The following is a 27462-nucleotide window of genomic DNA, read 5'->3' on the forward strand; positions in this document are numbered from 1 at the left end:
CTTGAGAACAAGTAAAGGACCACGCAAAGAGCGATGGAAAGAAAAATGTTAGGCGTCACGTTTAGAGACAGGAAGAGAGCGGTGTGTATCAGAGAGCAAACGGAGATAGTCGATATTCCAGTTCACATTAAGAGAAAAAAAATGGAGCTGAGCACGCCTTGTAATGTTTAGGGCAGGCGTGGACATTACAGTAACAGAATGGGTGGTGTGATAAAAGTAGAAAATTGTAGGCACAAGCTGAAATCAGCTAGCGCAAGAGATGGGAAATTAGAGATAACTGGGCGAGGCCTTCGTCTTGCAGTAGACATAAAAATGGGATGATAATCATGATGATGAGCATAGCTATGTAACATAATCATGCTTTTCTCCTTTTCTGTCTTCCTCTTTCTTCACATCTTGACGACGGCGCTGCGACAATAAATTAATAGACAGAATGGCTCATTTATATGTTGCGATAAGACAGATAAACGCAAAATAACTACAACAATGCCCGAGAAAGCTTTCCAGCTGTTAGGGAAGCGTATGACAGCTTCAGCGGAACGTTGGTTCAACTAAGAAGCACGAAAACAGAATGCAGCAGCAAACGAAATAAAAAGCAGAAACGTTATATCACATAGGCCTCGCATCATAATACGTGTTGGCACATCAATCCTCGCACCGCTACACGATTCTAGTGGGGTACAACGCTTGGCAAAATAATTCACTTGGCAGGGAACATTTGAGCTGTAACACCGAACTCAGAAGTGGACCGGTAGTTACAATTTGCTGTCATTGGACTAGGTTTGACTGGAAGCCATTGGCAATAAACTCACAGACGCTATCCCTCGTATTGTGAAGTTTGCGGGAACAGTTTAGCACTGACTTCATGCAGCCTGTAAAGCTGCGTACAACTTAGGACACAGTTAAGTACAACATCGTTTTAAAGACAACGATTCCTGATTTGATGATGCGCTGGCAAGTAATGATATGCGTCTTGGATTGCCGCACATACGTCGAGATAAACACATAGTCAATTATGCGGTCCTGATGCAGCCCCTTTTCAAATATTTGGCTATAGCCTGCGATGCCCCCTTTTATACCACTGTTTATCACTTCAAGGCTCCATCTTTTCGTGAACCCCTGTTTTGATAGCCAGCGATGTCAAAGTATATACTGTCAAGTCTACCTGTATTAACCTCAGCTTTAATAGTGCCCAAGCACTCCTGGCTGTCCGGCACGGAGTTTGGTACGTTTACGATGTTAACAATGAGAAACCGAAGTTTTGTTCACTGTTGTGAATATTTTTTGAACGCAAAGGTGCCAAGGCAGACACTGTAGCACTATATACCTACATTTTGCACGTTTGTTCTCGAGTCTCACAGCAGCCTGGCTGTAGGCGTCGAAAGAATGCTCCTGTCCTTGGGCGTGTTCGTCATTCCGAATTTAACCATACTTGCGCGAAATGTAACACTTTCTTCGTCATTGTTCTTGAGACCTAACGATCAAACTAGGAACAAAACAGTACGCATTCACATAAACCACAAACAGACAAGGACGACATCTAAACGGCACCAACCTTATCACCACAACTTCCCCACGTAATGCGATACCACAGAGTGTCATGACATCACGTGATGCAGTCAAAGCGGCGCAGCATTCGCATGACATCGCGTTAGTCATCTCACGTCCAACGTGACTACGGCACAGATACACACTTTGAACAAAAGGAAGCTCAGCTGTTTAAGTCCTAGACCACACACGCACACAACTCGACGTAAACTAGCACCCTTTTCGACGTACCTTACTGTTTCCTCGACCTTCTATCGCTGCCTTCAACACATGTGGACAATATGAACAACGTACGCGCAAACTCTACCGCAATAAATACGCCGCAAAATGTGGAACCGCCAACATGCACTATAAACTGCTCTCCATCGGCGGTGGTCGGGTACCATGCCTGGTCGCCTGCGGTATCGTCAAGCACTTCGTCCTTGCGGGGCTGGACGTGACCACCAACTTTGAGGCGTTGAACAGGGTCGCCTCACCACCCGAGTCACTGCTCATCTCGTCCTCTTCTTCCGAGTCACTAGTGGTCATCACCAGCGCCGTCGAATGAGGCGGCGGGGGCGGCGAGCCCCTGTGGCAACAGGAAGGGTTGAAGCCGTACGCGTCGAAAAGTTCGGCGGACTCGTCTTCCGCGCAGGGCTCCGCTTCGGGACGCTGAAACCTCCTCTCTTCGAGGCACGCCGGAGGAGGGAACGACTCGCCGGAGTTGTACATGCTGTCCCCGGAATCCTCGTCGTCCGCTCTACGCTTGTCCCTGACGAGGAACGCCGCTCCGCCGGCTTCGCGGATGTCGGCATGGCCCGTCCAGGAACCTTTCTGTGGAGAGCCCTCGCTGGCGGCGAAGAGGTCGAACGTGACGTGCTTGACCGGTTCCCGCGGCGGGAAGAAGCGTTCCTGGTGACCACCGCCGACCACGTCGCCCTCGGACATGTATAGACCAGATGATGGCGGTCGCTTCTGCAGCGCGCCATCGACGTCCGACTGACGCTGGAGACTGTCCTGCGCCGTGGGTTTCTTGAAAGTCTGTTGGAAAAGGAGAGGTAGAAGGAGGAACGATGAAGCTAAAGATAATACCAAATCTGTTGAGAAAGGGCTGAGTTTCGACTCTAAAGGTTGCAGTAATGACAAAATTAAGTTTATTATATGCTAATGCATTTACTGTACGCTTGTAAAACCCGTCTCAAACTGCGTGTTCATACACGCGTGACCAGTGCCAGCGAAAATTTTCGCCATCTTAGAGTGCTTCGAAATGTTCTATGCTTCCTTACGGAGCCAAAGCCATCTCAGCGGACGGCGCACTCTTCGGCGTTTTTCTTAACAAAACAGGCAGTTAATGCTGGCAAACGGGGTATTAAACTGAATCCACTGCGAAATGCTTCATCTGTGTGAAATTCAAGCGGAAATAAAATAGAGACTTAGCATGAATCTCATGTATACCTTTCGCTCCCACTTCAAACACGTATATGTTAGCACTGCTCAAGAGTTGCTCATCTTTCTCAATTACAAAGTACGTCCGTTAAGGCTTAGCTTAGCTCGGGCTCTTCCATCTATATACATGGAAACGAACAAACCGTTTTCCCGGCACTACTCCACAAAATTTGATGACATTTGTTGCGCTTGACCTGAAACAAGTTAAAATGTATTGACCGTAGGAAGGAGGTTTTCCTTAACCTACACTCTAAAAACTAGGGAGAGTATCGCAGGAATGAAGCGACCGATTTACTACTCTTCAATGCATTGTTTTACTCTCGCAAAATGGCGGGTGGAGTGAAATGCAATGTTCACTCTATCCGCAGCGAGAGAGTGAAATGTTATTTACACTCTACCCTTCTGAGAGAGAGTAGAATGCCCGTTCTACTCTCGAGTCAACAGAGAGCAAAACGTAGCAACACGTAGCTTAAACAGCAGGAGGCTCGCCCGGAACATGGCGATGTATCACTCACGCACGCAGAGCAAAGAGCACACCGTTGTTGTTGTAAGAGAACCGGCCTCCAGAGCGAAACGGGTGCGGAGATCAGCGCATTACTTTTTTATTCGGAGTTGCCCCACCGCGCACCCGCACAACGTCGCGGAACAGCACAGCTACAGACAGCACCGGAGAAAGACGATCCGTCCATCGGGGAGGCGGCAAGCGCCAAGGCCATCCAAGAAAGATATTGTGTCAGCCTTCTTTCGCCGCCGCGAAGAGAGGACAGTCGATCGTTCATCGTTCGTTGGATAGAACAAATACTCCACAGTAAGTTATTTCTAACTTACGCGGTACATTCTGCTATATGACATGTTATCGCCAGGCAGTAATGGCGAAGTTTAGCCGCCGCGTAGACAATGGACTAGGTATGCGTGATGCGTTATTCGATGTCAATCGAAAAAGCCAGTCGTCGCGATGACTGCATGTGATTTTATCACTTGCGTAAGAGCTTTGAAAATTACAAACGCTGAGTGAACCATGATGTGTTCAATAAGAACTCATGCGCGGGGTCGCATAATACGGCTTGTTCACCAACCCATGATTCCGCGTCTATGCTGAGCGTGCTTAGCGTGCATTTTATGTGTTTTAATTTATTCAGTTTGGCAGTCTACTGCATGCGGAACGCTGTTTAACTAAGGAGTTACATAACAAATAGCGTCAACTTGCTCGCGGCATGATTTCATTATATATTAAGGCGTGCGCTTGACATTGTGTTTCGTCCATGGGTAATCTGCGGCCACTAAAGTTACATGCAGCTGCACGCTGCGTGAGGTCAGTTTGGCGCGTAATCTTGAGCTGCCTGAAAATGCATTGAGAATTCATGCTTTGGGCTGAGTAAGACTGACCTCTTTTTGTTCATGTGTTAAGGTGGTGTGAATTTGTCTGATCTTGTGTCTTGTTTTGCGGTTTTCCAGCACGGTACGAACGTGAACAGGCGCTTCTTTGTATGAACTTGGTGACTGGTCTAGCAGCGAATTATGAACCGGGATGGACTATAACGGCTACTGTTGTAGGATTACAGTAGCAGGGGCGTTCTGCATTGTTGCTATGGCTAGGCCTCTATGTTTACTATTATCGATATGCCTGTGCAGTTACTTGTATGAGTTGGCACTTGAGAAATATGTCGTATGAACAGCTAGATCAACCTTCCTCTGGGGGTTCCAAGCGCAAGCTGTGCATTTTGTTATTGCAGGGCAGAATAAAATGTATGTGCCGCCTAATATGTTTAGTGGAGAAATAAAGTATCAAAGTAAAATGTCATCTTGCATGTTACCAGTCGACTGTCATACACAAACTAAGAGTTGTCGAATAAACTAATCACGTTGGTCTAACTGGAGCTTTTACATGCCTTCAAGAGTGTAATATGCTAGATTTAAAACTGCAGCATTAGTCGAATCTGTCAAAACCCACTGCGTACCTCCAAAATGAAAACAAGTTCATGCCTCTTAGAAAGCTTAGATGCAGGCCGCAGTGAACTGTTTCTTGTTAGTCTAGAAATGTGGGTAAGCTTGCCATATCAAGCCTTGCTACCCCTTCTTATAAGCACACCCAGGAATTTTCATCCAAGTAGTAACCACATTTTCATGCCTACTGAGGGGGCAGTTACATTGGGCACGTGCCTAGGAAGTGTCACAAGCGGTGTTTTTGACACATCTGAGTTCGGCATACAGCTTTGCGCTGTTTGATTTTTGATAGGGTACACAAAAACTACACGCTCCACTGTTCACAGTTAAATGACTGCAGGTATGAGTACTTCATATTTTAATCCAGCTTCAAGTGCAGCATAAGCAGACCATACAGAATTCGGCCTCATAAGTTGACGCATACATAGAGAATCCGGCCTCATAAGTTTGACGGGCTTCTTTAAAGGCGTTTTAGCTCCTTATCATGTCATCTCCCCTCATTCTTTTAGTACAAGATTTGCGTCATTGTTGGCAACTTGTGTACGCCGAGTGTAGCCTTTATACTTTTCTTAACTTTGGCGACTGATTTCTTTTGTTCTAGATAAGCCAATAAGGCAGAATTCCCTTTAAGAATTATATGTATTGATAACATCAGAAATGAGATGCACACCGTACCACCACTGCCCCTCATCCACCCATACACAAGCTCTCTCTCCTAGAGGAGGGGATCCGTTTACGAAGCGCGCCAACAATGACCAATATTCTTTTTTTAGTAGAAGTTTTGTATTGGTGCTGGACTGAGGCCTAAGGCCGAGTTTTCATTTTTTTCTTTAAACATAAAAAGTGAAATTGGCTTGGCAGTTGACTATTGCAGTCATTTAGATGTTTCACGTGCATATCACTAGAAGTACCAAGTGCTAAAGCATCTTTTTAGTGCAATGACCTTTTTTCTTGGCTGTCCTTATGTGGTGTACAATATTTCCTCCTGTCCATTTCTGCCCAGAATATTTTTCAAGCACTCGTTTTATATAACTCAAGAAGGCGACTGCAAGGACACAATGGTGTCAAGGAGGCAGCTCAGTAGAACTCCACATGGTGCAGAGGATCGCACTCTGAAGCATCAAAATGCGTTGCAATGCAACTTGGACAAGAAAACTAAAATGTGGGTATGCTGGGTGTACCATGCAACTAAATGACACAAAAACTTTCAAACGACCGTATGTAACACCAAGATAAAAATTCTGACATGCTCTTGACAGTCAGCTTGACTTAATAATTTTTGTAACATCTCTTATGGGCAAGTAACGATAAAGCATGCTCTCTGGAGACATACACACAAAAACAAGTATCATTGATAAGTGTAAAATATGTTTAAGAAACAGCTAATTAGTTTTGCGACAAGTGACTACTTTTTGTCTGGCCTCTCAACAGATATATCCACGTGACAAAAAAGAGTGGTACAGTGATATTGCAGATTTCCTTAGTGAAATTAAGCGCACTTACAATAAGCAGGGTGCCTGCGTTGACTATAAAAAGCGAAAGCTCATGCTTGGTTTGCTTCTGACATAATTTGACACCATGCAAATATAAGGGAGCAAATGTAAACTACTGTCATTCTGAGTTTTAAACGACGACATGAAGCAGGCACATTTTCATGTCTTCCTTTTTGCCTATTTTTACGGCAAATTTCAGAAGTATGGCGTCGCTCCTAGGCTTCAAGAAAAGGGGAGCAATAGGGACAGAGCACTTCCGGTTTAAGAAGGCATTATCGTTTACGTACGTGCTCAGGGGACCAGTTCATTAATAGTACTCGCACCTCTGCAAGCGTTAGCAAGGTCTTTGACGGTTGCCTACATTGTGGTGCGCACCCTACATCTTATTAGAAGCCACTTTCAATTGACAAATTAATTTGACACATGGAAAATTGTGGTACCTCCTTCTATGACACACTCAACTATGTGCTTCTGTAGGGTATTTGAGATTTTGATGAAGGTGACGTAAGTCTACTTGCGAGCCAAGTTTGCAAGTGGAAGCAAAAAACTGTGAAAAGCATCAGTGTGGAACACTTGTTGAGCAAATCGTGGATGTGAACATGTAATCGATGAAAAAGAAAAAAAAGACCCTTAGATTGATCGCTTCTGAGAGCAAAATATTGTAAGGCAAAATAAAATTCAAGCATTTTTTGACAGTAAATTTCTGGACTGAAGATAGAGTGCGCCGTGAGGTGAGAAAGAATTCAAGGGTTCTCAGTAGGTTAGAGAGCAGTGTTCCCTATGTTTTCATCCCATTCTTTGTGAAGTATTATGCATGCCAAATAGCATGGCTATCAACATCAGTCATAGACGCGTTACCTGTTAATCTTACATTTCCATTACCCAAACAAAAACGCACTTGTTGAGCATTTTAGAAATCTTTAATGGCCATTGGCAGAACTGATTCTGCCATTGCAGAGTACAGCTCTACGCCCACTCAACACTTCCTGTCCCCTTGAAGCTGTGCAAGGCTTATAACTTGCGCTCTTAGTATCCCATGAAAGAGGACTAAACGAGCTGAAGGAATAAACTGGAGTGCCTGCTTTATGCTTTTGTTAAAAAAAAGTTGTCTAATACACAAGTTGAAAGCCGGTGCTGTGTCTTGCCCATTGGACCTTAGTTAGATAAACGTTATTAAAATATGTAAAATCCCAGTGGCTATGGAATGAAACTCCAATTTCTCTGTACCTGAAAATTAAATTTTCTAGTGTGACAAAGTAAAATTAGTTAGTATCCGCACAAACGGCAGCATGGTTTCGAATGGGGTGCATGCTGTCATTTGCCTCACCAAAGTTCACTGTGATTGTAATACATAATTGTCATAGAACAGTAATGTCATAAACCAACACCATGCACCAGAAATACGCAAATCGGTCAGCGCAATGCTATGGACACTTAGGCGATGAAGTGGCCATGCTACCAAAGAAACTGCATTAAGCATTTAAGACAGTACAACAGAGAATGCGAGAAAGAAATTCTTTCTTCCGTGATAAATGTCAGTAGAGGATCAGGTTTCTTGCTTGTCAAAGAAAATAAATTGCACAATGTACAACTTAAGAAGCTATTTGCCACTGCCCACCCATCTTTTGACAACAGTTATGATGTGGCTTCAGCCACTTTATAAGTCTGCCCAGTCACAAATATACCTCTTTTAAAGGGGCGACTAGTTTCCATCGCCATAACTTTTTTTTTGCTTTAGTGTATTTTTACCACTTCAGTAGGAAAAAAACTGTGGTTTCATGGAGTTGGTTCCTTTCGCAAGTATATGCACAGCTGCATGGAAAACCATGGGCATAGAAGTGATTTGTAAAACAGAATGGTGTCCTTCCCGATTTATGATTCGCTTCTTTGTTTGCCTTCTTTGTGCACTGCCCTGCCTGTGCTTATGCTTCAGTAGACTTTGATGCTAGAGTTCATCACATCCGATTTTTGTTTCACATCTGAATCCATGCCACACTTCAGTTATAATGGATTTTAACTGGTCACAATAAATGGTCATCTAATTATGCCGGCTGCTCTTGAGAAGTGCAGCGTTTATACCGTAATACGGAGTGAAAAGTTACCAAATAAGGCAAGAAATGTGATGCACAAGATTTTAATGCTACTGCTCCTTGCAATTTTATAATCATGTTCCCACACACAAGTTAATATTTTAAATATATTTTAAGTTACTTGTGTGGTCAAGGTATAACATTAAAGAGGAGAGTGGGCCAACAATCCAAAGAATTGTATTACTGACGACAGCAAAATACGAAAAATAGGTTCAGAAGAATCGTAAACTCGGATAGTTAGTACTGGTTTAAAATTAACAACAGTGCATTAAGCAGGGACTGAGAAAGACAGAGCAGGAACATGGGACTGACTATCAACTGACGAATTTATTTGTGCTGCTGTCCACTTTTATAGTTGACATGCTACTTCATTGCGCACGTTTGTTGTCAAACAAAAAGAAGCAACTCACAAGATAATGTGAAGAAATACGCTGAAACATGCAAGAAACCACTTCTTTGCACAGTTGTCCTCATTTCAGCAGAACCATCTTTATATGAATTAGGGCAACGTATAGCTGTATGTTTCAACTTGATTCTTCTTTCTGAAGCATGCTCCCATTATATAACTTGTCACGAAGTCATGATGCTAGTACAGGACCTGCATCTTCTTGATCCATGGCTGGCATTTACAGGCCCAGCAGTGCTCTGCCAACTGTGAGCAAATTGCTGCCTTGATATTGTACTGTTGTTTGCTAAGGCACTTATTAATTGCATCCCAGTCTGCCTGATGTAGATGCACCTGCCGTAGAAAGGGTTCTCATAGATTGTGGCGCATGTGCATGTAACAAACATGGTGGCAATCCTCGTTGAGCAATGTCTTTGTGAAGTGCCTTCAGTCTGAATGTCCCTCTCAACATCTGCAAAGTGCGACCCAAGTCATTCCTTGCTGAGAAGATCAAGTCCTTTCTGTACCTTGGACAACATTCTTCAAAAAATAGGAGAAGCCGTGAAGGTAGTGCACCACTGTCTTCCTTTTACTTGTAGTAACATAGTGTTGGACTGAGTCCTAACATGTCGAATTTTCCACTTTTCAACTTCTACTTTAACAGCATCTCCAAAATTTCACCTGTTAATAAGAAGACTTGCGCGAACTCTATGGCCACATACGATAAACTGTATGACTCAGAAGAAGAAGCGCCTAGAAAAAACTCCTCAAGTACATTTTTCTGGGGTTTTACGTGACAAAACCAGTTCTGATTGTGAGGCACGCCGTAGTGGAGGGCTCCGGATTAATTTTGGCCACCTGGGGTTCTTTAATGTGCTCTACAACGCAAGCACACGGCCATTTTTGCATTTTGCCTCCATCGAAATGCTTCCACCGCGGCCGGGATTAGATCCCGCGATCTCGTGCTCAGCAGCGCAACGCCTTAGCTGGCTCCTGAAGTACTGCCTCAGCACGCACTCAACTAGTGAAAAGTGAAATTACCAAGCCATGAATTGCAGCAACCTTGACAAGATCTCATGACTACCTGATGGAATTTAGTGCAGTGGAGCAGATCACGAAAACTAAGAAACCGAGATATCCAGAGTAGCTAATAAGTACAAGTTCGGAGATGCTGTTAAACAGTTGAAAGTGGTATGTGCAAGTACTCATCCCAACATTGTGGTTTCCATGCGTAAAAAGAAGGCAATGGTGTTGTACATTCATGGCCTCTCTAATTATTTGAAGATAGTCGTGGAAAGGTACCGAAAGGATTTGACGTTCTTAGTAAGAACAAATATTGTTCTTAGCAAGCACGAAAACATTGCCCAACGAGGCAGGCCACCATGTTTTTTACATGCACATGTGACTCTGTCAGTTAGATTCCTTTCTCCTGCAGGTGTATCTACATTGGGCAAGACCGGAAGGTATTTTAACAAGTGCCGCAATGAATAGCCATGCAATATTAGGGCAGCAATGCACTCGCATTCGGCAGTGCACTGATGTAGGTGAAAACGGTACATGCGCTTTAGCCTGCATCGCGCCCAAGTTGCACATGAAATAATGGAAACATTCATCAGAAAAAAAAGCATGATGTATCAGCCAGCCTCCATTGTCCTCGTTGATACCAAAATGACTCTGGTAGAATGAGGATAAATCTGTGAAGTGGTGTTCTTTGCTGGTGTGACTTTTTCCTTCCCTTTGCTTCCTTGCATTGCTCCTCTGTGTTTGGCTACGAACATGAGCCATGAAGTAGCATGTCAGCTATAAAAAGAGGCAGCATCACAAATATGTTTCCTTGTTGACAATCGGCACCATGTTCCTCTCATTTCTGTCTTTCGCAGTCCTTTTTCGTGCTGTTATAAAAATAAGCATCCGGCATTTCAGCATACAAGAAAGCTTCAAGTTCAGATAATATTGAAAAGAACAAGAGAATATGAAATTAATGGTGTTTCATTAGTGTATTACATACCAATGGCACAATAAAGTAGCGAAACATCTTAAATTGCGGCAAACGTTCACGAAGGTAGTTCGAATCATCGCATATGCGTGAAAGCAATGAAACAGGAAAGATTATTGTTCTACAAGCAATAATCCCTTCCATATCCAATCCCCCTTACCAGATCTGGCCATGAGAATGTGTATCTGTACGAAATGAACAAACTATCAGGTAATGTCTTATGAGAAAAAAAAATTATGCAATACACAGCAAGAATACCACAACTGTTGTACAATGCGGCAGCGAAGCGTGGCATTAGCTGTCTACGAAAGACAGTGCATGAGAAAGCGCGACGGCACGATCCCGACAGCGCCAGGAAATTCTGCGAGGACGCCAACAGTGAAGTCGAGCTTTCTGCCAAAATACTATCAGTTTTGAATCCAACCGAATAGGAGATATATACGCCTCTGTACCGTGTTGACACCGGGCGGAGATAGTGTTGGAAAAGCACGGCAACATGCGCGCTTAGAAAAAAGGGGGTGGCAGCCCATACATGATTAACTATGTGAAATATAACCAAAACTAAAGGTGCGGCATTACATGAAAATATACGATACATTTCTAAATATACTGCACTCTCAGCCAGGAGCATCCATTCGTTACATAGGACGTTATCAAATGAGTGGCTATCTTATAATATGGGATAAAAAAAGGTTGCTTGCACAATTCAGTTTAGCAGTCTCATGCTTAGCAGCCCCTCTGGTAACCTCCGGCATATAAGTACACGAGTTTTGTGCTTGAAATGCGTTTTCTGGCCGGTAATGCCGTGCATCTTTCTCTTCAATCGTAGTGCCAATACTTTGCGAGTTTGCGCACGTTTGTTCTGTGTTTCATTTTCCATTTCGTACTTAGATTTTTTTAAATGTTGCCAAATGAAAAAAAAAACACATTTCTCACTGCATTAGCGATGAATTGTTAGAAACTTTTTATGTAATATTGGAAGATGTGTTGTAAAGTTGATGAACATCTTTGTAATTCGATGCTATGAGTGCACAGTATGTTTCTCGAAATTTCATTCAGTTTGTCTTGTGACTGTTTGATCGATAAAAATGTTGACCTTTTAAGAAAAAGATGTTTCATTCGAGTGACACGTCGACTAAAGATCAAATCCAATTCACCAAGCACAAGTGGATGAGCTGCTTATGAAGGAATCAAATACACCCGACATGTCAGTGTTGTGAATAGCCTCTGATGTGACCATGGCACTACATCGCGAGTGCTTTCACACAATTGCAAGGAGTACCAGCACTCTGTTCTGAAGGAGTACAATCACTCTGTTAGGGAAGTACAAGCACTCTGCTTGGGAGAGTAGAAGCACTCGGTTAGGGGAGTACTAATACTCTTGTGGGGTGGAGTATTCGTACTCTGGAAGAGTTCTAGCAATGTTTAGGAGGAGTACTAATACTCTGTCCGGGGGAGTTGCTGTACTCTCTCCAAGATGGATATGTTTTACTCTGGAAAAGGGAGTTAAATCTATCTTTATTTTTAGAGTGTAGCGATTTCTTTACATTGTTGGTAAATTGCAAACTAGACAAAAAAATGCATTACCCAGTCTACTTTGTACCTTACTAATAAATAACCATATCACAATTCTATCAGCAGCACCAATATTAGATAATATTCATACACAACATACTGCTCTCAAATATGCCACTAATTTGTAAGCAGAATTTTTGCCAAACTCTCGTAAGTATTGCAAAAAGGTCACAGAAGCTGTAAACTCATATCAACAATTGTCTACGTTAGATGATGTCCACAATACATGCAGTTTACTGAGCTTCGATGTGTCATTTTGGTGCAGAGTTACCAATCTGTAAATTCTCGTGCTTCATTCTTTTGTAACTTACCGATTTTCATCAACTTTCGGTAAAAATTTCAAGCCCTAAATGAAAATCTGTTTCCGGTAGTTCCTCTTGCTTTCTCAAACGCAGACAAATATAGTTCAGATCAGTACAGTGTTTGTCTAATGATAGCATGTCTGCGTTTTACACGTATTTTAAGAGACAAATCGGAGTGTGCCACGAGATAAACCTTCGTCTTAACAACAGCCACAGTATTTTAACAGTACCGCATGGGCCCGCATGTATACCTCGAAATCTAGGTGCAGACTGGCGGTGCTGTTTGTGGGACTCGTTGCTACGGGAGGTGCCAGGCGGACGTCAGGAGAACCAGGTAGGCCAGGCTTCGACCGTAGCTTTCGTCACCAGCCGCTGCGGGGCGCTCCCGTCCACTTCCGGCGGCTCGTCCCCGTGAAGTGTATCCGCTGCCATCGTGCTGTCGTCCGCTGCCTTGGAAGCGATTGGGGACCAGGACCCGGTTGTCAGCGCGGCACCATCGTTCCCACGTTGGCTCCCTGGAAAACAAGAAGAGATCTGAAGAGACTTGGAGCTTTGGGTTTAGCCTAATTCTTGAATATGATACAAGGAACGGTTTACAGCGAAGCTGTTTATGGCTAGGGTTCTGTGCAGTTTTCGTGCCCGTCAACAAATCTGCGTGTGCAAAAACTCGGCGCCCGAATTTTATGCAAAATCGCTTCATTCTATGCAAAAGCTTACACGTCTCATCACTTGCATACGCATTCTAAGTAGATTAGTTATCGAAAGGCACCATTTTAAAAGATCAGTAGACTCTCACTGTAGATAAGAAGTGTTTCCCGCTGTGCGATCCGCGTCGGCCATGTGTACGCTCGCATCGCCCTCTCTTTGTCGTCGTTCCAAGCGCTTGCGCACCTAGTTTCCTTCCGCTCTCCCGGCGTGGCAACCTCGTCGCGCGTGTCTAATTTCCGCCGGGTGGCGGTCCCGGTGCGCGTGTTTGGTTTCCTCTGGCTCACTGAGGAGGCGGTAGTCTTACACGCGAATGTATGCCACCCATCAAGACCGCCCATGAAAATAGAAGTGTTTGTGTGCGTGTGTCTTTCTTCGGGATGACCGCCGTCACCGCTCAAGAGAAATAAAATTTGATCAAACCTTTGATCTCAATTCTGCGTCACCTTTATGGCGTGTCTTAAACTGCTTCGCGGGTAATCCACCTTCAGAGCAGTGGAATTGAGCGTTTTTTTTTTGTCAGTCACCTCTTTGGAACTTTGACAAAACAAGATTTCTTGTTAAGTTATTTAAAGACACCTCACTAGGTTTCGATATTTGCAAACGGACAAGCGCAGCGCGAAAACGTGCGTCGGCAAAGTATTACGCCGATGCACGCTGAAGAAACAGCTTAGAATTCAAACAAGAGCCCACGCTCCCTTCTTTTCGGAGGAGCGCCTCCCGGCCAGCAGACTTCCACCACGTGCGTGCCGCTTCAACGTCGCACATGTACTACCTGCAGCGTAAAGATAGCTAGCAGCAGGACGAACAACTAGGGGGGTTTCTGTAAAACCCAGAGCACGCAAAAGAGCATCAGTAAATATGCCACTATGCCGTAAAACAGACACAAAAAAAGAGGCGGGGTCCTTACGTAAACGTCTCGTGACTCTCAGCTGCAGTGTGAGAGAAGGCAGGGCATGAATGTTGTTTGCGGTTGCTGTTTGGGACAATGAAAGATGAGACTTGTACAGAACCTCCTCCCCCCAAGATCTAGCAACACTTCATTTTCTTCTATCTCGGCTACTACTACATCAGTCTTTACAATAATTGCGACAGACCGTTCCTGGAAGACGGTTCGCAATTTCTAGTTTACGACCGAAATTGCCGACGCAACCTGGTGAGTGGTACGTTAAAAGGCTGCTAGTGCTGCACATATCTTCAATTTAGCGCGTGGCACTCGAGATTGCAGCGTCACTTCCCTTCTGCTGTCTGTGTGAGGGTCACAGATAGCGGTACGCTGGTCTATTTACCTTTGGATGAGATGCTGGATATCTCAGAGAATGTCTCGGGGGAGGCCAGCGGCGCCCAGTTCATCCAGTGCGGCTTCAGCCCGTCGCTCGCAGTCGTCGGTGGGTCCGTAGGCGACGAGGCCGTTTCGGGAGACTCGACGTTCCTCTCCGGCGAGGCGTCGAACGAGCAGGGAACCATGCGCAACGCCCGGACCTGCGAAAAGACGCAGAAAAGAGAGGGCACTTCCAGGGCGAACAATGCGCGCATGCAATTCTCCCGTATATCCCACATCTACATCGTAGACTACACCGGACTTTTAACCACCGTTGTGATTACGCAATCGCCAGGCGATGAAGCGACTTGCCCCCGTTATTCTTATACGGGCCTCTAATCGCGCCGACAGTGACAGTGCACGTCCCTCCTCTCGACTGAAGAATACGCTGCGTTTTCACAAAGCCGAGATAATTCATGTACGCCACGCCCTTTACGTATGAAACTATCGGCATCAAACGTCAAAGAGCAGAGAGAGGGGATGGTTTTAATGAGAGAAAGGAGGTTAGGCAGCACTGAGTGATGTGACTCTAGCTCGCTACTACACGCAGTGGGATGGGGTTTGGGGGAATGATAGGGACAGGGCAGGAATATAAGGTGGCATGGTGAAGATGATGACCATGGCTTCTGCACATTCTACTGATCCTGAACAACCTGCACATACAAGAACCTTGCACATACAAGAACCACGCTTCACGGCACATCCGCCTTGGCGGAGAGGGGTCCTGGCTAATGACGTGTAGCCAGAAGCAGCAGCCCTACCAGGTCGTCGGAACGCGCAGCATGCAGGAACATGCGTCGGATATAACGCCGACTATGGAAGTACAAGGTTCCGATATATTGAAGCACTTGAAAAGGCTCGAGTATCGCGAAGAAATTGCACCTGATGTACTGATCACATATGCGGTCTTTGGTAAATTTCAGGGCGGGGCAAAATGGACACCTAGTACTCTGGAAGAGTGTGAGAACTTCTCCCTTTACAGCTTCGCTACCTTTCATGTATAAGTTGCTCAGATTAGCATACATCTGCGAATGCTTGTTAGCGTCACAATTTAAGGAATCGCCTGTTGTTCAAGAATCATATATATTGGCAACACTGTGCAGCTTTCATTTGAAGCCGCAGACAAGAGTGCGGTTTAATAAAAAAAGTAGGCATATACAACGCAGATAACTTATGCGAAGCGAAGCTTTCGTGAAGCCGGTAACCAAATGCTATATATATGAGTTTGCTCGTTTCACTCCTGCGTCTTTGACGTAAAGGAAACTGGCTCGCGCGCATGTGTTCTCATGTACCCGTGCTAAGCAATGTGATGCACGCAACGATCATCTCCAAAGAGCTAGTTGGCTTTGGTGCTTTAATAGTATACGTGCGATTGTGGACTAATTGCTAGATCATCGGGCTGCTGTAGTGGGGCACCAAGGTTCGATCCCACCAACGGGCGCGTCATTCAATTTTGTATAAGTATGAGCTATTCGGCAAGACTGCAGCAGCACTCAGCAGCCACAGTCAGGAAAGTCCGGGAAGGTTCGCAGAGAAAGCTTCGTTCTAAAGAAGTCGCAGTTTCGCACGAGAGGCGAAGCATATTATTAGACAGCTATACGAAGTAAGGAGACTATTTTTATCGGTCGCATAAACTTGTAAACATTCCCTTACTAACTAAATGAACAAACATGCTGTCACGCAGCGCACAAGCAAACATGAACACATCTCGCTCGATGACCGCGCACGCCGTCAAAACACTGGAATGAGGAAGCGCGGCTGCAGCAGCGAGCGGATTGACCTTCGTGCCCCTCTCGCTTCAACGCGAACTAAACGGCGAGAACACGGCGCACACAAAGCTATTAGCACTCGGCGCACTCTATCTCCCTCGCAAATCGCTTTCAAGAAAGGGCCTGCGTGGCAGCGCCATGCGCAGCCGCCGCCAAAGTAGAACGTGTCCTTCTCCCTCCCACAACACCCCCCCCCTCCCCCCTCTGTGCCTTGCGCGCGATGGACGACGGCGCGTTTCATCCCCGCCATCCTTCCTTGCGCGCGCGAGATGAAGCCACCATCGTCGGCACACCCTCGTAAGCTTTTACTCGCACATACAACATATACGGCGCGTGGCCGCGATGTTATCGCACTTGGACTTCATACGGAACCGGAAATGCGCCTGGAGTGTCCATGCAATTGCTATCGCAATAAAATCAGTAGGAACGTAAACGCCGTCGACCTAACGCGTTTGCTTACAAGGCGCTGACCGATCGAAATCGTCTATATAGAACTCGCACCTGGTAGGCCAAGTCGGTGGTGGTCACGTGGTCCCAGTGCTGGCGTTCCATCTCCGAAGGCGGGAGAAGGTCGGTGAACGAGGTCTCGAGCACCACGCAGTGCGGCACCGAGGACCGACTCCGGGGCGAGTCCTCGAGCAGCAGTGCGTCCCTGGATCCCTGGTCGTGGGCCGACGCGGACCCCGGCCCGCCTCCGTGGTCGGGCTTGGCCATCTTGCGCTGAGGTTTGGCGGGTCCCTTGTTCACGAGGAGCTGTGCGTTGGTTCAACACAGGAGGAACAAAGGTTTATAACCAGGATGACTGGACGAATCTTGGGGCTAAACCCTCAGTCTTCTTCCACATAGGTTCTAATAAGCGAGCGGAATTGCTATACTGTTTCAATCTTTCCACATCAGTCTCAGTAGAACGTCTTAATCTCATTGTACATAGGTTCCAACAACACAGTGGGACATACTTATAAAAATGTACCATTAACCAAGCGGAACTTATGTAGCGTACGGGCGGATACAGTCAGTCATTTCGCATACAATGTAAACAGTAGAAAATGTCAGCGTCTCATGGAAATTACGAGCGTAACGTGATTTTTAGAGTAAGACATTATTAATCGGTGAAGTGTGATGCACGCAGCGAAGCTGAAGTTGTACTCATTTCGACAAAGGTTGGTATCAAACAAAGGAACAGAGTCGTACCAATGACGTAATATACAGTTAAAAATGCATTTCAAAAGTAATGCTGTGGCCTTAAACGACGTTTTAATAAAACTGAGACAGTTCGGGCTATCTTTCTCCGGATGTCAACATCTCGTCGCGCGTATCGATATTTATTTATTTATTTATTTATTTATTTATTTATTTATTTATTTATTTATTTATTTATTTATTTGACGCTATTCAGAACGTTGGCTACTTTCGTCACCCGCTCTACAACATTGTTTAGTTGTCGAATGAACGACGGCAACAACTTGTCACTAGAACACATGAGACTATTATCTTAATATACAGTCATAGTTTCGCCGCTTCCTCATTCTCAATTTCTTGCAAGTTATATGACTTAAGTCAACTATCGGATCGGCTCTTTCGCGGCCTTCTTTGATATGCACTGCACCGTGGAAAGATAAAGAAGTGTTAAATCGCTAACCGATTCCATAGAATTGCAAATTAAGCCGGGAAGAAGTATTAAAAAATGTAGTAGATCGCTGAGCAAAGCAGCCGTTAAGAGGATTAGTCGAAACACGTTTGAAGTGGATCTGCGTAAAACTTGAACCTCGTCGCGAAATCACACTTGCTGTCCCAATAATCCAATTCCGGGAATCCTCGATCAATAATACACGCTCTCACGTCTGTTCACGCTTAGAGATCTCTGCGTACTTAAGCACTCTCTTCGAGCGAGCAGGAGATACGGCCTATAATGACATCTACAACGCTTCAATCGCTACACCTCCCAATTTCGTTTTACGTTTTCAGAAACGGTAGGCATTGCTTTAGCATTTCAATTGCTACGCTCGTAGGCGAGAGTATGCTTACAGACACGTTCAACGCGCATTATCCGCTTGTTCTGACGCAAGTGCACGCTTCCTTTTGCTAAAGAACAGCACAATCTCTAAATAGTATCGTTATACTCGTATAATAGCTGTCAAGAATTTTCAGCGGCACCAATGATTAGCTCGAAATCGGATTCAACTGCGTCCGTCCGTCTTTTTCGTTATGTCAGCTCATGGGTTATCACGTCGTCGTCGTCGTCAAACGCACCTCTTAATCCTTATCAGCTGCATCCTCAGTGCATATCTCAAGGGAAAAAAATTGCCCAACCACCACCACTGGAAATCAACCTGCACGTTGTATATTTGCGGCAATGTGCAGTTCGGAACCGGAAGTGCTGACTGCTGAGCAGTCGTGCAACTTGCGCCGCTTGCCAATCGAGAGCTTTAGATTAGGGGACGCATACGGGCTTGCGTATACAAGAGCCCAAAAGCTGCTTGGTTGTTGCTGAGACCCAATGAGATAAGGCACGCGAGCTGAACGCACACTGTCCTCCGGTTTGCTTCGCCCCCGCCACGGCGACATCTTCAAGGTCTCCTCTCCTGAGCGCCCCCCTCACCCTCCTCGTTGGCGCTGAGCCGTGCTCCCTCAATAGCTGCCGAACATAGCGCCAATCTTTCCCTTCTTCGTAACGAACCACGTCTCTCTCTCTCTCTCTCCCTCCAATTTGTGCAAGGTTCTTTGCGTCAGGCAGACTCCGAGACTCGCGGCTCCTGTTCAAGTATTTCGGAGGCCACGGCCGGCCGATATCGTAGCAGTATTCGTAGTGTTCCCTTCACTTAGTGCCCACGTCCGAACCCATTCCAGTGGTTTTTGAGTGTTAATCTTCTTTCGCTGAGTCATTGTCATTTTTGCTGAGTCATGCTCATGACTATTACTTCTACTAGCATCCTGTAATGCTTCCTTCACTTAGTATCCACGTGCAAACTCATTTCAGGGGTTTTTGAGTGTTAAACTTTTTCGCTGGGTCATTGTCATGACCTACATGACACGCATGCCATGTATTCATGTCATGACATATCATTTATGTTCGTCATATACTCTTGTCATGGTATGTCAATTTTGGTACATAACAAGTTAACGAAACGACCATGAGAGCACGAAGTCGTAGGCGGCTAGATAGATAGATACGGTCAAAGTAGCAAATGTTCGCACAGAAATGCTTCGAATTGAACAAATGCGATGCGAACGGGGCCCGATAACGCTATCGCGTTCCAGTCTTAGACGCGAAGTTTAGGCGTCCTCCAATTTTTTGCCCACAGATGGCACTATTTATCCACGTTCCTTGAACATAAAATTGTCGCGCACACTGCAGCAAAAAAGTCACAGGCCAGCGCGGCACACGCAGCACAGTCACAGCGTAAGCTGGAGCAGCGGCTCAAGAGTAGCTCCAATTTGGGCACCACGCACAACAGGGTCTTCGCGGCAGTCTGTTCGCATCGTTTTGACGACAACGATCTGAACTGTCCGCCCGGCGTGGACGGCGAGCTGCGGCTTGTAATGCTCTCTCCGCAGCAGTCTGCTGAGCCCGATGAAGCCTAACAACTACAACTTACATGTCGGGTGCGCCGCGTTTGCAGGCAGCTTAACTAGATGGCGCTACCATACTGGCGGAGGCTCGGTATCTCGGGAGCGCGTTAATTGCGCGCCTCGTCTGAATCGCATATCGTCGTCTGCGCTTGCGGATGCTGCGTTTGCAGGCATCTTACCTAGATGGCGCTACCATACTGGCGAAAGCTCGAGTCCTCTCACCCTGCATTTGCCTTAGGGTATTTTCCGCGACCCGATAGAAAGCGCTTGCGTGGCTCAATAGAAGAGTATCCGGCTCCCACGCAGCGAGCGCGGGTTCCATCCCGGCGAGAAACGGGTACTTTTTATTGCGATAGCAATTATATGGACACTTCAACCGGATTTCTGCCGTCGGCGTCGCCGTCGCCGTCAGGTTCCCTATAGATAAAATCTTCGCCGCGTGCCGTATGCCCGAGCGGAAGCGTGCGGGGACGCGCGCTATCACGGAGAGCGAACGCACTCAATTTCCCACGCGCAAGCAAGGAAGCGGGAAGCCAGCGCCGGAGGGAGCGGGGGGGGGGGGGAGCGCACTTCCACTGTGCCAACAACCGCGCTCGTCGCTCGCTCGCACCGTCTCTTATCTCCACACGGCTCTGACCTTTATGCGCCGTGCATTCGCCGCTCAGTTTCCGTTGAAGCGATAGACCGCACGTACCTTCGCCGCTGCGGCGTATCCGCTTGCTGCCAGAGTTTTGACGGTCGTTGTCTGCAGTCATTCAGTGTGATCTATTCATGTTTGTTTGTTCGCGCTCACACCACGCTTGTTCATTCAGTTAGTAATAGTCGGGCCACATTTTCCAACGCACGCTACACATGCAATGCTTCCCGGATCGGCAGTGCAGCGCTACAGGTGTGTCCCTTCGCACGCGCTGCCCACGGGAAGCGCTTCTCATCAAAACCACCGTTTCACACGCGCCTTCTCGTGGTCATCGAGTCTCTCTTCATGTCGGTCTACTTACGCTGCAGCACACCTGCTTACTTAATCAGCTCATGTTTACTACAATTCATATTGCTACCAAAGCCGCTCACCTTACTTCGTATGACATTGCTGTGTTGCTATCGCATTCATTGCTTCGCCCTTAGGGCGAAACTGTGACATTTTTTCGCGTTTCCGGCGATAGCGGTTACTCGGCCGCCAGCGGTGGCATCATCGCGACCCGAAACGGCTATTGGAATGAGCCCATAACAGCTTACGCTGTAAAAAGGCTCTCTAGCCTAGTGGTTACGACGCTCGCTTTGGGACCGGGGATACGCGGGCTCGAATCCTGCCTCGGCAAGAAAGTTTGTTTTCTTTCTTGGTAAGTGCGTGATGACTGTGATGTGATCTTCGTCTCGCTTGGCCGTAGTGGCCGCCAGGGCTATCGCCGTTTCTTCCGCGCAGTCGATGTCTGGAGTGCTTACCAAGGCAGCTGTGCCCCTTGTCCTTCGCCGTTGATCACGCTGATAGCGTGGGCCGCTTTGTTCTTGTACTTTGCAGCATGTAGAAATTACCAAAATGGCCGAACAAGCCCTGATGGCCAAACAATGGCCAAACAAGCCCTGAGCATCCTCGAAAAACTAGACAGTTTTCAAGAACTGTACTCGACGGACCAACCGTAGAGCAGTGGGAGGCCCAGTTGACAAGCGCGAGCCCTGAATACCAGCATCGTCCGGTGAGCAGGACCAAGCTATCGGCTCAGGCCCACGGCATCCTGAACTAGGGACGCCGCCCACCTCGGACGATTTTACCGTCTGCTCATTTCTCTAAATAAAGTTTATTCCTCCTCCTTTCTTGGTAGTTTCTTGCTACGCACCACAAATTACGGCTGGCTTAAACAGCTTCGCTGTTTAAATTCGAGTAAGAAAATTCCGCACAATAAACAGGTAGGAAATACTATACTATAAGCGGAAACGATTCACGAGCCGAACGCATGGGCGTATGCTTCAGGCTATATGTCTGCAACGACGTTGTTCAGTTATAACTGTTTTAAAGTCGTACGTACATAGTGCCTTGTTATTGCTTTTCACTTACTAAAAACAATAATTTCCATGGTTTTACGTTGAAAAGCCATGATCCAATTAGTCGGCGTACGATCGGACTTCGAAACAATTTTCACCACCTGGGTTTCTTAAACGTGCACCTAACTCTAAGTACTCAACTGTTTTTGCATTCCCCCCCCCCTCCCCCCTTGAATTTCGGCAGCTATGGCCACGATCAAAACCGCGCTCTCGAGCTTACTTTTTCACACTCGTAGAGTTTGCCCCTGCTCATATAAGACTGTTTCCGGCCCCACGTGCTCTTTTCATTCTTATTTTTCACAGGCACGATTTGTATCCCGATAACCACAGTACCTTCAGTTATTGGTAACACTGCCATAATTATTCACCTGGTTCTGTCCTGTAGGTTTTCACAGCATTACGTAGCTGTACTATTACGGCCAAAAGTTGCGTCGACCTTTTTTAAGGATAACCTGTAAAACCTTAAGCATACACCCCTTGCGTCAACTTTGTTTTCGAAACGAATTTATGAGCGTGATCGAAAGCGCAGCAAAAACGACTAGTTATTTTGAAAGCAATCTCCGAAAGGAATTCAGTGCGCGGAGTGCTGATAACTTCGTGTGCGCTGTGTTTTTGCCGCTTAGTTCGCGTTAAAGTGATAGAGAAAGAGAGAGAGAGAGAACATTTATTGTTAATGAGGTGGGGCTACTTGCTCGTAGGGTGCAGCCTTTGGTTCGGGGCCCCATTGGCTCGCGCCACCACGGGTGCCCGCTGCCTCAGCCATCGCTGCTCTTGCGGGTCTAAGCTGGTCAGCGCAGTCTCCCAAGAGGAAGGTGAAGGTGAAGGGATAGGGGAGTAACCCTGAGGGTGGGAGCACTCTCAGGTGCAATGATATAGTGTGGGCTTTGCTCCACAGTAGGGACAGTATGAGGGATATTATGTGGGGTGGAAGAGGTGAATGTAAAAGAGACAAGGGAATGAATTGGTCTGTAGCTGTCGCCACGCGACGGCACCTTCTCGGTTAAGAGACTGGTGTGGTGGGGGGAAGCGTCTCCTGCTATATCTGTAATGTTGTTGTAGAGTTTGAGTGTAGTTCAGTGGTTATGTCGATGCAAGGCAGCACGAAGGTCGATTCGCTCGCTGCATGCTGCCGCGCTTCCTCAATCCAGTGTTTTTGACATAAAGCTTACGCGGTCATCGAGTGAGATGTGTTCATGTTTACTTCTGCTCGCATGACACCATGCTTGGTAATTTACTTAGTAAGCGAACGTTTACAAGTTTATACGGCCTATAAGGCTACTATCTTTACGCACGTCCACACTATACAGAGCAAGGGCCTATTTGAGGCAAAATATATGTACATAACCATGATACGCAGAGTTCATTTAATTAAGGATACACATTGGACTGGTTTTTACGTTAGTAAATGAGTGAGTGAAACAACTTTATTCGCTCCACAATAGACGCGAGTAAACTCAACCAAGTCCAGCAATCTGGGACATCGACTACTGCGGCGAAGCCGACCCTGGGGCGATGCGGTTGGCGTAACTCTATGGGAAGCATTTTTTAAAAATCGATTACTGAGCAATGGCTCGTTTTTCGCGATTTGCACTTTAGGCACTAAATCCCGACAACGTTCTCACGGTATATGTCGAGTGCAGTCTAATTCCACTGGCTGGATTTTTTTCCTGGGGCACTTTTGTAGACCCATTGAAAATGCATGGGGTGATTTTTAAAATGTAGTTTGCAGCACAGTAAAAACTCATCCGCTAATTGCACTCTAGTGGCACATACTTTAGGTCTCTCTATATATGTAGGCCCAGTTTGGTTTTAATCCGCTGGCTGAATTTTTTTCCTGGGGCGCTTTTGTTCGGCTACTATGCGGCAAAGCATCTCTACAGGGGCAAAAGATTCGTCCGCCGTGGAATTGATGGGAAAGAGCTTGCGGACCATGTCAAAAATGGACACGAATGTACAGCTGTGATGCATATTTGCTCCATGACGTATAAGGAAAGATGATGGTATTAGATTCTGCAAGAAGGAGCGGGCCAAATGGCTTTATGGAGTGCCATCGAAGCGCGAAGCCTGGTTGCGCGCCCCCCTTTTTCTCAAGTTTCGGTGCATGGTAAAGTGTTTCATTTGGTATTTAGAAAGATAAGGTGCTTAGACAGATTTAGTATTAGGCAAATTTTTGACACAAAAGGACATCGCCGAATAGAGCACTTGTTACGTTTGTTTACGTGTTACTTGTTAGGTGTTTACTTAATTTGTTACGTGTGTTACGTGTGTTTAGTGCAATGTGCCTACAATGCGAAGGTTTGAATATTAGCAGTGTAAAATAAATTGAAAGGAAAAACTCATGATCTATAGTGCGCGTGACGGAACGAAATAAAGAGGAAAAGATAGTCCCCGTGTTACAGCGAAAATCAGCAGCTTCGTCTCGTTTAATAAACCATCCCGTTTTAGTTTTAAATGAATAAGCATTTCTATGCCTACCAAATGAGAAATTTGCCCGTCCGTCACGTAAGACGAATGCAATGGCTCATAACCACGTAAGGCAGAGGCTACAAGCGCTCAGCGAAGTGAAGCGAACAGCGCATACATTCATTCAGATCACCCATACAATACACAGAACAGCACACGTTTCAATAAAGAACAAGTGCAAAACAAGCATCCGAACCATGAATAAGCATTGCATGCTCCCTCAATTGTAGTGGGGGTTTTGTAACAGCTTAGCTGGACATCCAGGTTGATAAGGACCGATAATAGTTCGTAAGGGTCGGATCGTGTTCGATAAGGTTGATAACGACCGATGAGGGGTTATAAGGGTTCATGCTGGTCGAATCAAGTTTCATAACATTGATGATGACACCGGGCAGCGTGGGGATTAGCAAGCGGCACAATGCTTGTGCATACTTAGGCAACTCCCAGAAGAGTTTCTACGTGATTTCTTTTATCAGTTTGGAAGTATAGCTAAAATCATGTGTGCGTTTTCAGTGTACACAAATCTCGCACGTTATACGCGAAGGTAAGGTTGTGAAGGTTTGAGAAAGTGGAGCCGCAACCGCTGAACTACACCGGGTCAATTGTTGTAGGGCCTGCTGTGAGCCACACGACTGCTTAGCTGAGCAAATTGGTAATCTCTTGAGAATACTTCTCGGAGACCCGCTTTGTCGGGAATATTTCCTCTCGTAAGGTGACTCTTACAATGTCCTCGTAGCGCAACAAAACACTGGTCTGACGATCGTTCGGACATGACTAACCTGATTCCGGGCTTTTAAATGCAGTCGCACCAAATCGCTTGGAAATACGAGGAAAACATACAGTGCGTTTGTTTCTCCACAAACTCAGTCGTACTGTGGGGAAACAAGCTTCTAGTTTATGGCAGCGGTATTTCCCGTACACAACTTTTTTTTATTATTGTGAAAGCAGTTATATGTACACTCCAGGCGCATTTACGCCGACGACATCAGCGTCGCCTTCGCTGTCGCCGCGATGTTCCGTGTGAAGTCCGACTGCGATAACATCGCGGCCGGATGCCGTATGTTGCCGGTGCGAGTGGAAGCATGCCAGATTCATCTTAGAAGCCTGGTGGCTCAATCTCGAAGGTTATGAAAAAGGGCGCACAACAATGCCGCAAGCAAGCACGTCTCGCTGTGTATTGTGTGCATTACACGGACAAACAGGTGCACGCAGAACATCAACTCACCACTCCCGCGTTGCACTAAATGCTGAAGAAATTAAACATTCACTGTTAAGATCACCGCGTACTATCGTCAGTCAAATCAAACAGCAGAGAAAGCTTCGCTTACTCTACTTACCACACTGAGTCGGATCCACATAATTTTATTGCGATTGCAAATATATGGACACTCCAGGCACATTTCCGCCGTCGTCGTGGACGTGATGTTTCGTATAATGTCCAAGTGCGATAACATCGTGGATGCGCGCCGTATGGTATGGGTAAAGTGAAAGCGTGAGAGGGTGAGGAAAGAATGGTTGCTCAGTCTCGCGTGCGCAACGGAGGAAGGCGGGGAAAAAGCGCTCCGTCTTCCATCGCGCACAAGGCCGCAGGGAAAGTGGGGGACGTTTTACTCCCGTGGCGGCTACGTATGGCGCGGCTGAGCGCGGCCGCGCGGCCCCGATCTAGAAAGCGATCTGCGCTGGGTACAAAGTCTAGGCGGGCCGATGGCTAGGACCCTATAACGTAAAACTATTCCAATCTGTTTTCCTTCGAATCACCTGATGTCCAATTTACGTAACCGCGAACGCAAGCATCGGGCGGTGACTCGCAGCGTTGTTTGAGAAGGCTATTGAAACGCTCTCCTATTTTATAGGAGGTCACTGCATGTTGTTTGCTTTCAAAAGGAATAGCATTGCCTAACTTAACATATATTTCTTACCTGATTGGCTGACCAAGGGCGATGAGCACGCAGAAGTGGAGGGGGTAACGTGGGGCCGGGCTGGCGCAGTGAAAGTAGATAACCTGATGAGCAGGGTGTTGCCGGCGTCTGCGTTTGCCCTGCTTCTTCTTACTTAGCTTTCGGTGTCTACTATAAAATCACGTCGGCGTGCAACGGCAACGTAACAAGGCAGCTAAAACGAATCTTCAGTGAAGAAAATTTGACATAGCAATGTCATTTTCGTGCTGAAAGGACTCGACAACCATATAATGTCACGCAAAATTTTTATATAGGCAAATAAATCCATTCTCCACGGCAGCTCCGACTAGCCAATGCCAGAGCGATCGGCGGGTACCCACCTTCTATTGATGTCGGAACGGGGCAGTGTCCGGCTATTAAAAAGAAATTTAAGTTTTGATCGGCGTAATAATGCATCTTTAATGCGTACAAGCCACCTTGACGCAGGGATTTTTCACGGTTTTTGGACGTCAGCTGACAGACAGGCGAAGTGGACGCAGCCCGAAAACTTTTGACCAATTGCGGATGGCTGATGGTAAAAAGGCTTAGAATCAAAAAATAATATTTTTCTGTTGTTCGGTCTCACATGCATAATTAGTGTGCACACGTCATATAAGAGTGAGTAGCTCTCGCGGTTTTTTAACAGCGGAGCTGTTTAAGCCGAGCGTTAGTCCGTAACCTGCGGACAGAAATTGTGGGCTGATCCTGGCGGTAGTGCAGAAAGGGTCCAAGCGCAATGACACATACCTCTGTGAACTGGCGAAGCTGAGCCTGGTTAAGTCTAGCTAAGCATGGTTGGGACTACTTAAGCTTAGTCTCTCATCGATAGACAATCGATAGTCAACCAGCAGCTAATCAATAATCGATAAATGATCAATTAATTCCGGAAATGCTGGAATGAC

General features: G+C 46.2%; 1 protein-coding gene across 1 annotated transcript in view; it reads right to left on the bottom strand.

The window, feature by feature from the left end:
• Positions 1 to 1635: 1635 nt before the first annotated feature.
• Positions 1636 to 27462, bottom strand: part of LOC119464599 (diacylglycerol lipase-alpha-like) — a 219523-nt gene continuing 193696 nt past the window's right edge. Inside the window, exons 20-21 of the mRNA XM_049655733.1 lie at positions 13010 to 13273; positions 1636 to 2568 (exon numbers count right to left, since the gene is read on the bottom strand). Of these exons, the coding sequence (XP_049511690.1) occupies positions 13080 to 13273 (194 nt within the window). The 3' untranslated portion in view covers positions 1636 to 2568; positions 13010 to 13079. The remainder of the gene's footprint in view (positions 2569 to 13009; positions 13274 to 27462) is intronic.

The sequence above is a fragment of the Dermacentor silvarum genome, chromosome 9, assembly GCF_013339745.2.
Source record: "Dermacentor silvarum isolate Dsil-2018 chromosome 9, BIME_Dsil_1.4, whole genome shotgun sequence".
Taxonomy (NCBI): domain Eukaryota; kingdom Metazoa; phylum Arthropoda; class Arachnida; order Ixodida; family Ixodidae; genus Dermacentor; species Dermacentor silvarum.